General features: G+C 40.5%; 1 protein-coding gene across 3 annotated transcripts in view; it reads left to right on the top strand.

Moving 5' to 3' along the window:
* The window catches only part of arhgef10la (Rho guanine nucleotide exchange factor (GEF) 10-like a), a 131,277-nt gene that overhangs the window by 82,636 nt on the left and 29,733 nt on the right, over window positions 1-18,908 (top strand). For all 3 annotated transcript variants that reach the window (XM_039797920.1, XM_039797922.1, XM_039797919.1), the window contains one exon: window positions 16,486-16,572. In XM_039797920.1, the coding sequence (XP_039653854.1) occupies window positions 16,486-16,572 (87 nt within the window). The remainder of the gene's footprint in view (window positions 1-16,485; window positions 16,573-18,908) is intronic.

The following is an 18,908-nucleotide window of genomic DNA, read 5'->3' as shown; positions in this document are numbered from 1 at the left end:
GCCAGAATGAGCAGCTACGCTGTGATGAACTGAAAGTGAGTAAGTAAGGTTGGTTGACGGCACTTTGTGCCGCTCATGTAACGTTATTGTGGGGTTAATAATCTACTCGGCATCCTTCCGGTGCGCCAGCGCGGTAATGTCACTACCGAAACTAGACACCGAAACTCACAGTGCTGAGAAATACGGAGAGCTTTTACCTGGCCGCGATAGGGTAGTAACTAGAACTTAATATATGCTGTTCCTCTCTCATCTCCCTGTTTGACTGTATGAACCAGAGTTTCAGCTGTTTCTCTCAGTTCTGCCCTGCAGGCTGTGTTAGTGTGAAGCCTTGAGACCAATAAGGGATGTATTTATGAAACCCAAAAAATCAGACAGCTCAGCAAGCTGTATTACAAGTGGCATCCAATGGTGTCACTGAATGGCTTAAATTACGTGCCATTCCCTATCTAGGGCACACATTTTCTTGTGCACTGTATTTTTTTTTTTATACACGCGCATTCAGCAGAGCTTCAATGAAGACGATAGCCTGGTTCCTGTCCTGATCTTGATCTAAACATTGTCAGAGAGTCGCATGTGCATACTGTACGTGCAGTAATTCATGGTGAGCGTACAGGAATCCCTTGGCTGGATAATGATTCACAAATCTCCTCCAGTAGTAAAGAACCTCTTCCTCTGCAACTCTAAAAGGGTCTTAAAGATCCAAGGCTACAAAGACTTTCGAAATAGTAAAGGGACATGTTTCCAGACTCCGTTTATGAGGCATTAGGCTAGGACAGGGTTGAGGATGGCTGCTATGCTCTTATAATACCTTGGGGGATTTCATCATGTATGCTTTGAAGTGCGGAATGACAAACTGGAAGAGGGTTTGGGCTGCATCAGGGTTAGCTTCCTTTCTCTTTTCCTGAGAGGATTAGCTTCTGTGTCTCAGCTCAGAAACCCGCAAAGCCTGGTCACATCTCACCCCTTATACACTCCATTAGTTTTCATATATCAGATCAGCTCACCATTATTATTTATTTATGTAGTTATGTATTTTTTGGCTTTTTTTCTTTACCTTTTTTGGAGTGGGCCAGAATTGGTCTCAGAATCCATTAAACATGTTATAGGTCATTTCTGTCTTTGTCATCCGGTGAAATCACACTGTACCGGGTCACTGGGGTCTGCGTGTGTTTACTGGACCAGCCGGTGCTTTTGGGGGCATGTTGTGCATGTCCCTCTCACTCGCTGTGTCATCCATCTTTCCTGCTGATGGAGTGATAACTTGAGAGCAGCGCTGTGCATTCAGCTAGCCACATGAAAGTGACTGCATGTACGGAAAATGAGCTTGTTGAGTGGAACCCCTTGGCAGCGGCAGATACACTGAATTCATACGTGCGTAGTATTGTCTGGTGAAGGACTGATTCACAGGCATAATGACTTATAATGGCTCTTTACAGTCAAGATGAAGGTAAAGGGCTAAATGCACGTGGCTGTGTGTATGTGTGTGTAGCACACCACAGATGCAATACTGTCTTATGAAAAATGGATTAAAAAGAAGGACAGTGTGAAAAGGTGGCCTTTCCCTGATGCATAGCATTTCTGTTGATTTATTTCCCCCCCGCCTGCTTTTTTATTCTAATTTCTTTAGCTCAAGCCATCCTGTTGACACCTTTACGCAATGCGTCTCCCTCTGTTCTTCTTGAAGGTTGTTTGCTACCTTTTAGAGTAGCAGATATCAGCCACCTCTCTGATTTGTCGAGAATAGATGCCACTGCATGGATTTTACAAGCTCGTTCTAACCACAGCTCCACCAGGGCAGAGCAGCTCCCTTTCTAACTCTGCAGTAATATCCTTCCTGCAAACAGAAAAACACAAACAGCGGGATGGGAGACTGTTTGCAGAGAGCCCAACGGTCTCTCTCAGACCTGACCGTCATCCAGATCAGTTCTCTTTTTCCTTGTGTCTTGCTAATTATAAATCTAGGACAGTCTGCAGTATGCAGGTGTTTCTGCAATTACCAGGGTCACATGCATAATGATGATGACCAACAATGCTGACTGTACCATGCTATGTTTTCTCTATTTGGCTGTGTTTTGCTTCATCATCATTTTCACAAACGATGCTCAGAATCTTGCCAGAATTGCATCAGTGGATACCCATCAGCTACTTAATTTAGGGGACATGTTTAAGGTGTGTTTTTTTTTACCTCCCTTCTATTAAAACCTGCAATGTTCATGAACGAAATGTGATTTTCTGCATGACGTTTGTCACAATACCATCATTTTAAACTTCGATACAATATACTAGTATAGCAAAAACGATACTCAATGCCTCTTCCTATACAATGAAAAAAAAAGTCCTAGGCACACAAAATAAGATGTCTTTTCTATTTTTAAAGGTGACAACCTGTACACAGCGCTGGTACAGAAAAAGCCACTCATCACCTACAAAGTTAATAGTAATACATCTACCTTATAGGCTTACACATTCTTTATGTCATTATTATTGATTTTAGTGTTATTTCTTTTTTTCTCTAATGTTGCTTCACTTGTGAATGCAGCACAGCGGCCTCTGTGGTTTCCCCTGTATAAATAAAGGATAAATAAAATAAAAGAAGGGCACCACTATGAGTAAAGGACAAATACAATAAAACAAGAACATTATTAGTAGAACAAACAAACCTTGGATGTTGAAAGGTTTGTTTTACTTAGGCTACTTGAGCTTTTTTTTTATTTTTTGCAATCACAAGGTTCTTTGACAGGAAAGCCAGGATGTCAAGGGTGTCCTGGGTCAGTGTCGACCATCTTGGGCTGCAAATGAAGCCAGAGGCGCTAAGGACCCACTCGGATTCACACCTTGAGGCAGAAATTCACAAATATGTTCAGGCAAACTCTGAAAAGTGTTATTACTTGTGCTTTAAGTGGATCCTCTTCTGCACTTTGGCATTTAGCTGTATACTAGTATACCTTTGGGATGCACCCTGCACTGGCAATAGGTCCTCTCCTTGCTCATCCTTTTTCTCCCCTCGAATACTCAACAGCAGCAGGCTCTTTAAATCAGTCCTGGCTTTCTCAGCCTGTTGCTCAGCAGAGTCCTGTGATGGCTGAGGCTGCTGTGCTCTTCCTTCCTCTCCTGGGCAATGTCACTGTCTGATCCAGAAGACCTTGTGTGGCGTCTTTTTCCTGCTTGCCATAACTGTCCTTGAACCAGGGATGGACAAAGGTTACGGTGTTAAGAACGTGTTGTAAATGCCTGTCCTCATACCGCTTCCTGCAGTCACCTTGTATCTTATCCTTCATCTCCTTGCCACGATGCTCTCACTCTCCTCATGTTTCAGACTAGCGATGCTAATTTAGATTTTTTTTTCTCTCTCATCAATAGCCGACTCTCGTTGACCGATTACTAACTGTTAACCGACGAGCAGGCGATGGACGCGAACAGCTGCAGACTTGTATTGGTCGTGCAGCCACGATGTTGCGTGCATTGTCGTGGACACATACAGCTGGGGCGATATGGAGAAGATCAAATATCACGATATTTTTGACCAAATACTTTGATACCGATATTGCGGCGATATTGTAGGGTTGACAGTTGGTGCTTTCACAAAATATGCACACAATAGGCTTTGTGATGAATAATCAGCAGTAATGTGGATATAATGACTATGTGGGTAAAGGCAAATAATAGAACAGCTAGTAAGTCTGGTCATTTTAGAAAATGACATCACTTTACTCTAATGCAGCCTGTAAAACCAGGAAAAGACAACACTTATGTCATATTACAATATTATGATATCCAAAATCTAAGAGGATATCTAGTCTCATATCACGATATTGATATATTGCCCAGCCCTACATACAGCCACTTTCCTGGAACCGCTTGCGTCCGTGCGACCGACACAAGCCCGCCAGCAGCTGTGTCTACGGAGCGTATATTCGAGCCCGTCAGTCTTGTCAGTCTTCCTCTCCTTATTTTTTTAAATATTTGATTTATATTCAAATATTCAATGCTCTTCTTCTTCTTTCGATACTATCGAATGTATGATTGATGGAGATCTTATAATTTTAAACATTCAATGAAAAAGTATTGATACTTTTGAGGAGCGTAGTTTGATTTCCATTGCATGGTTGGCATTTTAAGTTTTGGAGAATACATTGTATTGCTATTATTTTAATTTATTAAAATAGATGCTCACCAAATATCAAGCTGATGTTTTCAGGACATGAGGCAGGAACCTTAATGTGACATCTGCTACCCAAATGCACAGCTGCGCTCTTTAATATTAAATTCATAGATACTAACACGTTTCCATGTTCTATAAAACTGCTCTGATGGATTCTTGCAAAGTACACTCTGCAGAGATGCTATGAAATTCAGTATAACATATCTCCGGATCAATTTTCATTTGATGAACTGTGCTTGTTGAAATGTACTGTTGATACCTGCACCTACGTCAAATCGCGGTGTGCATTTCAGTACCACAGTTCTCTCCACACAAAAAACGCAATTCCACTGCAGCTCATCCTCTTGAGTTCAAAGGGGAATATGTGCAGAATATGAGAATGCAGGAGGAAGCGTCAATCTAATTTCTCTGTGTGAAGCTGGATCACAGCAGACCTGTCGCTGGAACTCCAGACGCACCAAACTTGTCACTGTCACAAATACAGGGGGCAGTGACAGCACACAAGCTCTGACTGCTTAACACTTCGGATCAAAGAGGACCTCTCGCTGAGGTCGGGGCAGAAGTCAAACTTTGGCATTTGCGTAGAACTCTGAGAGAGTTGTGACAGTTTTACAGTTACAGTACATCTTGCACTAATGTACCAGGAGTGTATAGAGGTCAGGCGTTCTTCTTTTTAGATTTGGGTCTCTGCTCTGCCTGGACTAAGCAGCATCAGCAGTCAACTTTATTGAACTCAAGTAATGGATAGAAGCAGGGGAGTTGCTAGACATAAAGCTCTACTGGGGCACAGGCCTCCCCAAAAAATTCTGAATGCCTGCTTTGTGTAGGAAATGTGCTACACATGCTGCCCTTGCCCACTATTACTGCCATTTCTATTCTGCTGCTGAAATTGAAAACAACTGGGCTCATTCCGCAATAATAACAATGAACCCAAAACGCAATAACAAACTTATACGAAATGCACGTTATGATGCAAGATAAATATCTCCAAGAGGGAAAGCCATTTGGGGCAACATATTTACAGAGGACCTAGTTATTGCATACAACTTTTGCATTACGAACAAGATTAAAGAATGACATATCAAAATACACAATACATGTATCCAAACAAATATATATTTCAATAAAGTTTCAGAAATTGACAACAAATGCAGCTTTTGTAATGGTCAAAATTCCCTAAAAAATTATTTCAAGCTTATATAAAAACATTTCCTTGAATAACTGTATTTATTTCATTTTCTAGCCCAAAACTACATTTTACAAGATTACATTTGAACACATCATGTTATAGTTTTACTTCGCCCAATCCCGGACCCCTTGTTGAAGATCTGTGCCAGGTGGCCGCAGGCGATTGTTGTTTACATGACTCTGTATAAGTTGATCTAAATAAATAAGAACCATAACAGCCAGAGCATTCATTCGTGTTGCAGCAGAAAGCTGACGCTTCTGTATTTCGCATCATTATGTTGTCTCTCGATGATGTCATCACGTTACGTGACGTCTGGTGCAAAACAGCATGACACCATTCTATTGCAGATGAAACTCTCAAACCGCCTTTACAGTCTGCTCATTAAAATTAGCATATCTCAAAAACTAAAACATAGTTAAAAAAACGTGTTAATAAATATTTTGTTCATGTTTCTACATCAGTTTTTTCTCTAGGATTTGTTTTAGCAGCGGGGGCAGGTCTGTCCGAACAAACATTTGACACAATTTCAATACTTTTATTAGTTATTATGGTTTATTGACTTGCATAACCTTTTAGACTAGGTTTTACTGATTTTAGCGGCATCTGAAGATATATCACAATACGCAAAAATACCAATGTAGGCACTGGCAGATCATTTCTGTTGCAGAGTTCAAAGGGTTAAAGGTGTGCGTGTTTCATAATTTTATAAGACTAGAAAATTCACACAAACATACGTGTTCAGAGCTTATTAGATATGTTCAGTTTGTCAAGATACTGTACCAGATACTGCACCATTTTAATGGTACAGTGTCTGAAACAGACTTTCTAGTGTTCCTAAATAAATGTATTATTAGTATTATTTTTTATAGTAGATGATGTTACTAGTAACATTGGAGTATAGAGGAGTTATACTATGATGGCTGCCAACAGTACAGCCTTCTTCTCCCTACCACTTATTGGCCAGGACAGCAGTGTGTGTTGAAATGAAATAGTGTAAATACCCAAGAGGCTGTGTTAGCATCAGCATGCTAATGTAGTCATGTCATCATTACAACACGTACAACCTGCCTCAGCCTTCAGTTAATTTACTAAACAGCTGGAACAGGGATGGTGAAAAGGATTTGAGGTTTTTAATTTGCTGCTTTAATCACAGGATAAATAGATTATTATTTTTTTTTAAACTACTACATCTGATTTTCACAGTTAGGGTGTACTAAGGAGATTCAATTACTGCATGTAAGTTGCGAGGTTTTATTATAATTTACATGGTAACTACATAGTAGTTATAAGCTTTGCGCTACTCACACTGTTGTGTGCCACAAAACACGTACATCTGGCTTCCATGCTGTGCATTTCCTTTTCATTACTCTCCTTGCCGATAGAGGGCAGTGCACCACCTGTGTGTGTGTATATATATATATATATATATATATATATATATATATATATATATATATGAATGGGGTAGACACACCCACCGTTTGACAGCGAGGTCATTTGCAAAGGGCCTGATCTGTTGCTGTGACAGTTAACATACTAATTACAGGGAATCATAGGCACTCTAGCAATGCCTCAGAGTAGAGTCCTCCTTCTCTGGGTTTCTGCTCACTCTGTACTTGTCAAGATAGCATGCAGGAACAAATTATGCACCCAGAAGGGAAATCCTGCAGATCTGCTAAATGTGCTAATTCAGTCACATTCTTCCTCCGTGATTATACATCAATGTGGAGAGTACGATAGGCAAAAACTGCATCAATTCAATGGGAAAAGGGAAGAAAGCCCTCTTTCCTTTTTTGATTTCCTATTGTGCCAAACCAATCCTGTCTGTTGCAGTGCTCTGCTAATTAGTCTTCCTGCTACACGCTTTCAAGACATGGACAACTAACCTTACCACTCTGAATGCTGCTTAATTTATTGTTGTTGGCCAGTGTTGAAAGATTTGAGGACAGGTTGTCTTTACCTTCTGCTCTCTTTTAAAGTAGGCGCAAATGTGAACTTCTATGTGATTAGGAAGTGTTTTCACTCAGTTTAATTGCTGTATGTTTAAACTAATGAGTTGATTTGATCTTTGCTTTTTCAGTTCTGTCATGAAATTGATGATCCGTAGCCTCGAAACCAGACAGATCTGCGAGCTCATGTTTCATTTGCTCTGGCAGATACGTCTGGCTCCCCTCCGTTTATTTAATATGGGGCGTGTTTGAGGAGATGTTTGACAAAGGAGCGGCACCGTCCTGTAGGTTCGTCCAGTGCAACACCCTAGGCTCACATAACTCAAATCAAACTGTCAAACTAGGCAGTGCTGATCAAATATGAATCCATATTCTTTCCGCTACAGAGCTCTGTAATGCCGCCACAGTGCTCCGCATGGTGCTCCGTCGTATCAGCTGTGTTTGGTGGTTCAGTTGCCCGAAAATAGGTGACTTTGAACCGGGTACAGAGCACCGTAAGCTGCTGGTCGATTCAGCGGACATTACGGTTAAGTTTAGGACACAAAATGTGAGCGTTATGCAGGGGTGAAAGTTAAGTTTAGGCACCAAAATGACTAGTTAAGTTTAGGAAAAAGATCGTGGTTTGGATTGAGACACTTCCTAGGAACACGCATTTCCTGGGTGAAAGGCTTTTGTTTTCCCTGGGAAGCGAACGCCAGAATGCTTACGAATTACAGCGCTTAACTTTTCGTAGCTTTTTGAACGAATGGTTCTTTAAAACATGCTGATTCAATTGCGTCCAGGGGCATTAAGGTCTGCGCTGTTGATATCGCCCCTTTTGAAATCAAAAGAATAATACTAATTTGCGAATTAGTCTGCGATACTGGGCAAGTTGATCCACACAAGACGGTTAAATCATGACTAAAGAAAAGATTGTTGATTTGTTTTAAAATCTCAAAATACAGGCTTGAAACGATGGGCCTAAAGTGTGGTGGTTGAAAAATCTGATTAGTATTTGTGAAACCGTTGTGCTTTGTGTTTGTCTCATGCCATGCCAAGCAGGCCACCACAGAATTAGGATCCAAGGATTGTAAGGGGCAGATTCAAATCCGGGAGGTGCTCCTTGATGTGCAGAGCTTCCTTGGCAAAAGTAGCTGTAACCACCACATGGCTTGGAGTGAGCTGGCACCAGAGCTCCCTTTGTTCTGCGTTTCCTGCCATCTGATATTAAGGATTATAGAAAGCCTTGTCCACTATTGTGCCCAGGGTTTCATCTAGTACTCCATGTTGACAAACCGTTGTGTCAGTTTCTGTCTTTGAGGTTGGTAAAGATCACTCATCCGAAGCTTGTCTAGGCCCTGTGCTGATGTTTCCTGTCTCTGGCAAAGGGGAAGTGAAGATGGAGGAAGTGATTGACTACACAGAGAAGTTTTGGCCCGTAGTCCTCTTTTGAACCCATTAATGCAGGGGCAGTACACGGCTTTCATCCAGAGTTGGAACTGCCATGGCCGCAGGAGTCGGCGGTGTGTGTGTGTGTGTGTGTGTGTGTGTGTGTGTGTGTGTGTGTGTGTGTGAGAAGAGGGGGCATAGCGACACAGCGAATTTGCATCACATTTGTTGGCCGTGTTGCAATCGTTCAGCTAGAAGCGGTGAAGGACACGAGGAGGAAAATCTCAGTCGAGTCATGAATATGAGTTTGTGATGTCCTACCAATGTCAGGCTGTGGCTCTGAGCAGCGATATGCAAAACCACTCTCCAACTTCATTCCACTTATTGCTGATATGATCTGTGGCATAGCCAGGGGAGACAGGTAATCGTTACTGTACAGACAGTGGTTATTAAATTGAGGGAAATGTCCTGAGCCAGGTTTTAATAATAAGCTGATAGCCATATGGTTTTTGCCGCAAGTCCTAACCACCTCTAAAGGACGTGATACAGGGCCTATCAAGAGTTAAAAATCAGACTGTCTACTCAGCCCTCTCGCGCACATGGTTTAATCTTATTGTCTTCAAATGACTTTGAATATTCTGAACGTACCGTGGGCCTGCAACCACAGCAGGTGGTTGGCCCTTTGATCTCGACTTGTAGATGCTGGTGGAATTTAAATCGCGGGGTGACAGCGAGCTCATGAAATCATAACATGAAAAGCAAGTTCCAACTTTGATCCTGTTGTCTTTTTGTATTAAGTTCATTATGAGAGTGTGATGTATTGAAAAACAGATAATGAGCAAACAATGTTTTGCTGTCCCCGTATGGTTGTGTCATGAGATAGTGTGTCCACAAAGTGTGTGTGTGTGTGTGTGTGTGTGTGTACGGGCTTATGTACAGCGGCATACTGCACAATGTTTACTGTATACGCTCAATTTTTGGAGGATGCAATTTGTGGTGCTGTTGTACAGTATTGCATTATACTGAGAGGCGTTTCTGTTATTTATCCTACCATCATTGATATAAATGGGGTGGCCAAAATACCTGTCAGTATAACACAATACAATTCAACAGCAACACAAACTGCTGCCTCCCAAACAGTTGAATTAATACCTTTTATAAAATAGAGCTGCAACGATGAATCGATTAGTTGTCAACTATTACATTAACCGCCAACTATTTTGATAATAGATTCATTGGTTTAAGTCATTTTTTTTATAAAAAAAAAAAAAAAGAGTAAAAAAAAAAGATCTGATTTCAGCTTCTTAAATGTAAATATTTTCTGGTTTATTTTTTCCTCAATGACAGAACACTGCATATCTTTGTGTTGTGGACAAAACAAGACATTTGAGTATGTCACCATGGGCTTTGGAAACAATACTTGACTTTTTTTTTTTACCATTTTCTGACATTTAATAGACCAAACAACTAATCGATTAATCGAGAAAATAATTGAGAGAATAACCAACAATGAAATTAACCGTTAGTTGCGGACCGGCGCTACTGTAAAACACAGGACTTATTGCAGGAGTGGTGTATTAGATTGAATTAGTTTTGCTTTGAGCTAGGTGTACCTAATAAACTGGCAACTAGGTGTATATATCATGATGATGTGCCATGGGATCTATTTTTCTCTCCTTTTTAGCAAATACTGCAATTTTTAAGAACAAATATTGGTCGAAACTAGCTAGTTACCTCAAAATGTAAGAATATGTCAGTGGCACAGATAAACAACATTTCCATACTACTTTAGAGTAAAAACAAATACTGTGTAAGTCGTAGGTAAAAAAAAGAAAAAGTCAAAGAGCCATTGTATCCCACATGACTCCCCGCAATGAAATGCTTTGTCTTTGATGGATTTCAGAAACTGCCTTTATGCAACAATACACCTGTCAGTGAAATAATGATGATTCAAGTGTCCCAAATCCTAATGTATTACTTACTATACAGTCGATCAGTGGTTCCCAACCTTTTCGATTGGATAAAGGTGAGATTTTAGCTGCAGCCATAGTTATGTCAATTTACCTTGTCATTTTTACTAGGACCATTTCGCTATCTGCTGTCAGGCAAAAATAAATCGTTGAAGTAGGAAAGCAAATATGTATTAGGGCGATATGGCCTAAAAATAAAATCTTTTTTTTCAAAAGAAATCCAATTTAAGATTTAAATCGATTTTTTTCTCCCTCTGCTTAAAATCAATCTGCAGATGACAAAGAAATTGTTCAAAACAAGTTTTATTTTGTTTTGACTCATACACACACACACGGGGCATGTACACCATTATGTTTATTCATGCCAATTTTGTGGAAATATAAATTGGTTTGAGTGTTTTCCCTACCAGTTTTGTTTTTTTTGGGGAGGGGGCTATATATTCAACAACAACAAAACGGATGCGTGAGTTAAAGCTGTTTAACAGCTCGGTTGTATCAGCGGCATTTAATAGATGCGTTGAGCCGCAACAGAGTTCCTCAACACCGCCTCTGGTGCCCCGAATGGTGCTCCTTCAGGTCAGCTGTAGCTGGTGGTTCAGTTATCCCAGAATAGGTGACTGTCAGCCGGGGACAGTGCACCGCGAGCTGAGAGCCAGTCATTTCGGCGGAGATTACGGATAAGTAAGCAATGAAACGACTGGTTAAGAAAATAATTAATGTTAGTCCCTGTCACTGCCATGTTGTTTGTGTCTCACAACAGACGATTTTATTCGTTTCTTGGGAACAAACTTCCCACTCTCACCGGTAGCCATGTTGTCACTTGCTGTTGCTGTTTCGTGTGTGCTATGATGTTGTTGTTGTCACTTGCCATACTGCTATGTGAAACTAACGCTACGGAAGCTCCGGGGAGCCAAAAATGCGGCATTACACAAAAACTCGATTTACTTATTTTTTAGGGGTGGGGGAAAAAATGGATACAGCATAGTATCGCAATATTTTTCCGTGGCAATACTGTATCAATACACAGACGCCAAGTATCGATCTTTTATGATACATGTGTTGGTCAGTCTGTCTGCTTGACGATCCCATTTTGCAGCAATAAAATTGAAGTGAGATGAACAGACAGAGAAATGTATCTCTTTAGATAAAACCGATGTTGACAGCATTTTCCTTTGGGGACATCATTTGAAACTGGGAAAAATTTGAAGTTGGAAAAAAGGTAATAAATTGCAATATATCGCAGAATATTGCAATATGTTTAAAATCGCAATAATATTGTATCGTGACATAAGTATCGTGATGATATCGTATCGTGAGGCCTCTGGTGATTCCCACCCCTATTATTTTTTTAATTGCCTGCAACAAAAAATTTGAATTAATTCATTTAATCGATTTTTCGCCCAGGCCTAATATGTATGTGTGTCATGTTTAGTCTGCAGTTAAGGTCTAATGTTTATGGTACTTAGCTTTTTGATGTATTGACTTTGTGACCCTGGTAATTTGACTCAGCCATCCTCATTGCTAAACATTTTAGTTTTTTAACCTTTTTTCAGTTTTTCCACAGATTTTTTTTGGGCAACATTCTCCCCATTCTTTATTACTTTTTATTAACAGTATAACTGTCATTTTTTGCTTGCTTACCACTTCACTCAGAATGTCTGGAAAAATATGTAAGAAATTAAAGAAGGAAGGTAGGAAGGTTCTTACTTTCTTCCTTCATGACTTAGAGTATTGTCCAAATGCACAGTATGGTTATACTGTATATTAGCCGTTTGAAGGGAATTTTGGTGTAAGTCAGAAGTCAGAAATCGGTTACTAAATTAGGGCCAGCTGCAGAACAAGTTTTAGTGCGGGATAGATGTTGAGCATCCATAGCAGACATACCTGTTAGAGTTACACAACATATTTTGACATAAAAGGTCAAATTGAGATGAAGCATGGTTAACAAACCTGCCGTCATTTTATATATTATGAATAAATCAATGAAGAAATGCCACTTTCCATCAGGGTGTACCTTCTTGATAACCAGAGCAGCAACTTTGCAGAATATCTCATGTTAGTAGCTTGTTTAGTGTGCATTACCTGCAGCACTGCCCTGGATGTAAGTAATTTCAAGTTGACTGGCAATTCACTCTGCGACCGGCCAGCCTGTAGCCTATGGCAGTGGAGAGGGAGCGCCAGTACCAGTCAATTACCAGTTAATAAACAGTGGAAGTTTTCTATTAGTGCTTGTTAGTGCGTGTAAAAGATTGTTGGTATGTGGAATTGGGGGAAGGCACTGTGACTATGGAATTATAAAAAAATGCAGTCCCCAGTTCTCTGTACGCATGCCGTTTATGGAGATAATATTTGTTACTTGATTTACAGCAGGCTACACAGTGCAATATATAGTATTTGCAAACTAATTTTTTTTCTTTTGTACAGCGCAGAAGTGTGTGTTCAGGAGTTTCACTTAATGCAGTATTTCATAAGTGACTATAGTGAATTCTTTTTAATAAAGAGAATCCATTACATAAGCATGGTGCAGGCCAAACAATGCAATGCTGGCTGCAGTGTGTCTTGTCATTGATAACATTATGGGCCTCCGGTGGATATGATGCATGGAGCATTTTTGGATAGCAGTTGTCACAAATGTGATGTTGGTAAATCCCCCACATATTTGGAAGCAGATTTCACAGTGCTTACAGAGGAATATTGCTGTAAGGAAAATAAATCAGTGCACCTGAGCAGCCTTGGGATGTAAAACAACATTAATTGGATTTGGGGGAAGTCGCTCTTACCAAGGGGACACCACTCTGACAGACTGACAGCCAGAAGCATGAATCATTAAAACCCTACGCTGTCATATTAGACCACTAGCAATAACCACATTTGTTGACATACAGAGCCAAAAGCTGTGGGTGTGTGTAGCTAGGCAGAAGATGTTCACAGTAGACAAAAGACAGCCACAATAAATGGTCCCATCCATTCTATCCTGCCGGAATGGGTGTAATTACACACATTTTTACATTTATCTTCCAGGAAAGCAATGGATGCTCCTCTGCTAACCATTGCCACCTGGAACCAGCATATGGGCTGGCGCCCTCTTGGGGTAATGGGTGGGGTGGACTCTCTGTCGACCATTAGGTCATTGGTAACCAGCAGCTGGGAGGCCACCGTCTCATCACATTAACAAATCTCGCTTTAATTAGCTCACCTGTCCGTTTCCTCCTTTTTCCTACCCACACTCCCCACAGTCCTCCATCAAACCTCCCTCATCCGGCTTACAGGCTCACCTTCCTCTGCTCCTGCCTCCACACCTGGGAATAGCTTCAGCTTCTCAAGTTCACACCTACGCACACACACGCACGTACGCACATACACATGCACAGAGTGCTATAAACAAGACGGGCAATTGACTTGGAGAAAGCTTGGATCTCATTGATTTTTAAATGGTGCCTCAGTAATACCTTATTAGCAGTCGGGTCGCCACTGAGATGGCCATTGCTGAAGAGCACATTTCCTTTTTGAAATTAATTTGCACATTCACAGGTTGAAATGATCCGCACAGCCTTTGTTGTTTGGTTCAACCAGACTCCTTCCATCGGCGGTTTAAAGGAGTTCAATAAGTGGACCAGCGGTTTACTGTATTGATCATAGTCACTGTCTGCACTTTAGTGGGAACACAATCTATCTTCGCCTCAGTATCCTCAAGCCCAGTGATACAAAATTTTGCTTTGCGAACAGTCGGAATGTTTCATTCCAAATGAAATATATAGAAAATATGTTTCATGCTAATTATTTCCTGATTGTGTGTATATATATATGTGTATAACTGTCCTATACGCAAAGCTGTGCTGTTTAACATTTTGAAGAATAATAGGGCTGCCATTAGCAAATAGCTAATTAGTACAATATTCCAAAATGAGATCCTCTTCATTTAGTCATTTTACAAAAGTAGGCATCCATTTTTTCTTCAAATGGTGGATATGTTATTAAGAAACAAGCCTCTTAATTTATACGTCAGCTCTTTCAATGCATATTCCTGCACTTTGAATTGCCCTGTTGCTGAAATGTGCTATATAAATAAAGCTGCCTTGCCTTGCCTTTGAATACCTTGTGAATTTGTGATGGGACTGTTCTGATAGAGAGGATAGATCCCACTATTATTGCCAGACTGTCTCTAGAGAGTGCTAACATATAAAGCAATCTAGGTCTGAGAAGATTGGCCTACAATGCTTGCCAGTCTCAGGTGACTGATAAAATCCATCCGCCATCGAACTACCAGCAGCATCCGTTGTAGTGCTCCAGTCCCTCTGGTCCACCGCCACTCTCAATTCGCCGCTCTCTCTTTCTTTTAACCACCGGGCTTCCATATGGACACTATTAAGGCTGTCGCTTAATTACCTATCAAAAAAACATTTCACTACCCTTGACGGTGGGCTAGCAGAAGGGGAGAGGGAGAAAAAAAGACAACAGACAGAGGAAAAAGAGCAGGCATATAAAAAGAGTGAAATATGGGAATGAGAAATGGGAAAGTGGGACTGAGAGATTGATAGAGAGGACAAGCCATGCATCTGCGTAGTGAATTTAAATAGATGGAGACAGACACGTGGGGGAGGCATAGCCTTGCCGTGTAGATGGGGAGAGCAATGATCTGGCCAGTATCCATTTGTTGTTTTGTTCAGTGTTTACAAACACACACAACAAGAGAGAAAAGGGGGAGGGTCCTGGCCAGGAGAGGCGATAAATTACCTCTGATTGATGCTTGCCGCCGCGGAGGACGACAGTTAAAGACATGCGGTGCTCATCGCTGACCCTCTTTTCCCTCCCTCCTTCGTTTCAAACCCACCAACCCCACCCCACCACCCCAACAACACACAATTAGCCGGTTTGTCTTTCACATGGCCCAGCCTTAGCGGTCATACACCAAAATAATAATAATTTCCTACCAGACGGATCGCTGGTGGGAAGAGCAGCTTTTACCACAGTGGGGTTTGATGCATCAGCCACAGGCTTCACGCTGCAAATGTCAGCAGTCATCACTCCGTTCCAGTCAAACAAATTTGCTATATGTTAAATGAATATGGATTTATTTTCCCATTTAGTACGATTTTTTTTAATTTGTAATAACTAGTCTGAAAACTGCCTTGGCTCAGGACCTTTGTGAGCGGACAGTTTGGTTTCTAAAAGAAGTAAAACTAAAAGTACCAAAACTAGGCATGAAATCAAATCTACTGGTATAAAAATAAGAATTCTGTAGAGAAAGCTAAAACTAGGCCAAAATCCTAATGTTTGCCTCCAATGCGGTACTAACTGAAATATCAAACTTGTGTTGGTCTTTTGATCTTAGCATTGCTAGTAGAAAGCAATCTAATATTGAACACCTGCAGGTTATATACTAATATGGACATTGAGGGCTAAGTCTCTTTGTTGGTTCATGTCATTGTTTTTTCTTTTAGCATTCGACACATACAATTGCTATTTAAGACACAGATTGTTCAAACTCGCAGAAAATGAGATACAAGCTTAAGAAGAGGCCATAGTTATTTAGGATATTCTGTGAAAATAAATGTGAACATGCAAGGAAGAGGTTCACAAAGATGTGACGCGCGAACAGCCACTGCTTCAAGACAGCGTTTTATACTTATACTTATATTTCCATTTACAGCTTATAATGTGGGTGGAAAGCCATCAACCCTGATTTTAAAATGACAAAGTTATTGTAGATGGCTGAGTTTAGACACTTTGTCAGCAGGAAATTTGATTTTTTTTTTTTTTTAAGACTACATCAAAAGAACTAAAAACTGCGGTTGCAGTATTGAGCCATGATACATATTAAATCAATATTCATTTTGTCTCTTGTAGCTTGAAGCTGCCCTCCACAATCGTGTTCACTGTGCATTGTTGGGCTTCTCTGCAGCGAGCACCTCCTTACCTCAAGGCTACTTCTGGGTAAGTAATGTTTCTCTCTCATAAACACACACACCACACACACACACACACACACACACACACACACACACACACACACCACACCACACCAGACAGACACCATTTAAACGCCCTTTCTACATTCTCCTTTCATTCATTAAAAAAACGAATAAAACAATTTATCTCAAGGCGAAGAATGGGATATGCACCATTTTTTTCTCTGTAAAATGTCACAGAGAAACTGAATTAATACAGTACAGTATAAAGGCTTGTGGTACAGAGTGTTCACATCACAATCCCCGGACTTGTGGGAATTTAGCTGGATCCAGAAAAAGGGGAATTCAAGGGGAAAAAAATGATGCTGAGAATCTGCTATTAATCTTTAAGTTTCAATTTTTGTTCCTCCTCCTTTTTGGAGAAAGATGGCAGTTTATCAGGTAATCCTCTTTCGACCTAAAAGGTAGCTAAATCCATGGTAGGTCCTCCTGGACACAGACTACGGCTCAGACCTTTGCTTTTGTGCTGTTCTAAAGAGGACTGGATGCTCACTCAGATGGGGAAAAGGGAGATAGTGGAGCTAGCATTTATAACACTGTAATACTAGTGTTTAAAGGAGTACAGGCCACTCTGACATTTAACCTTAGAGCACATACTATTACAGATGACTAAATGCTCCTGACCCTGTCCTCCCACACCATTCAGAGGGACAAAGGTAGCTGAGTGCTGGGTGCTACACTGGTGAGTGATGGCTTGACTGAAGTTTTGGATTGCAAGGTTTCAGTTCCGTCACAACCGCTTGTGTTCATGCTAAATAAACCACTAGATGATGCCTCTGCAGTAATCTGTAGGGATTCACAGATCCGACTTTTTCATCCCTGAAACCAATACCTGGGCTTTGGGTATCTGCCGATACAAGTATCGATGCGATACCAGTGTTAATTTAATAAACTGTCTGCCTCACAGTGTGGAAGTGACTGGGATCATTCTTTCATGTGTTAGGCAACATCAGGCTTGACTTAAATATTGCTTTCCTAACGTTGTTAAATGTCAAAATGCACCAAATGCATACATAAATATACATTAACTCAATTGTAATTTATTACTAAAATAATAAATCATGCACCGCAACTTGGTAAAAAGAATCTTCAAAATGAACAGGAATTACAACTTGAGTGTAAACCTTTCACATACAGCAGCACATTGGTCAAAAAGTTAAACAAGAATTCCAGTATATTTTGACACAATTGAATTTAATAGATCGACCCCATTGTCACTTTACTCGATCTAGCTATTTGAGTCAGTATCAGCCAGATATCCGTATTGGAACGGTGCATCCCTAGTTATCTGTAGTGATAATGTTCATTCATTTTTGGCAAGTTTGAAGAAGGAAACACGGAGGACCACACTAATTCAAATCCAAATTTCAGGAATAGGAGTCTTCTTCTTCGCCCAGAGCAAGAGACCGACTTTTTGAAGCGTGAAGACTACCGTAGCTGTAATACGTACTTTAAATTTGCGTGGCGCGAGAGAGTTGATTGCGATATATGATCTCAACGCTAGATGGGAGAAATTCCTACACAGTTTGCGTTTTTCAGGTCTCTGAATGCGGACTATTAAAATGGCATGAACATTTTCCTTTCAAAGCTGCGTTAGTGTTTTACACATAGCGCGGACAAAGTCCCTTAAATGAAAAGGCCTAATAACCAAATATGTAATGTGTGTGACCAACTGATGGTTGAAAGTTTTCAATTTCAACATCAAATTTAAAGTCCACGTTTTAATGACATGCCTAATTTGAGTCCAAGCTCCCCATGCCATTAGTCTTTTCTTAAGTAAGTAACGTTCCCTTAAAAAGAAGAAATAGTTTGTATCTGAATCTATCAAAAGGCGTATGACATGTTTGTGGTTTAAGTGAGATGGAGCATTGCTCAGTAAACAATGAAAATGCACCTCTTGATTGAGTTATAATGGCATTTTTGTATTTGGAGGCATTCACATTTCATATGAATGGATACTACACTTATTGCATTTCAATAATTGGAAACTGTAGAGTCCCAAGTACTGTGGCTCCTTTGTGGTGACTGCTATCTGTGAGGAAGTCTGAAATTAAATCCGGCTAGGAGGTCTTTTTACTTAAAGCGTAACTCTCGCCAAAATGCAACCTAGGGTCTTTTTGTGAATGTACCCGAGTCAAACTTTAGTTTAAAAGCATAATTAGGACAGAAACGGCACTTTTAAGATTTACCGTATTCTCGTATTGACCTTGTAGTTGAAAAAGGAGCCTCATACAAGAATGACATTTCCTCCTGTGGAGTCCATTCATTCGCATTCGGAGATCGACACTTTTTGACTGGCAA

Source organism: Perca fluviatilis, chromosome 4 (assembly GCF_010015445.1).
Source record: "Perca fluviatilis chromosome 4, GENO_Pfluv_1.0, whole genome shotgun sequence".
Lineage (NCBI taxonomy): Eukaryota > Metazoa > Chordata > Actinopteri > Perciformes > Percidae > Perca > Perca fluviatilis.
Note: the sequence above shows the minus strand (reverse complement) of the source record. Positions and strands in the feature narration are given on the sequence as shown.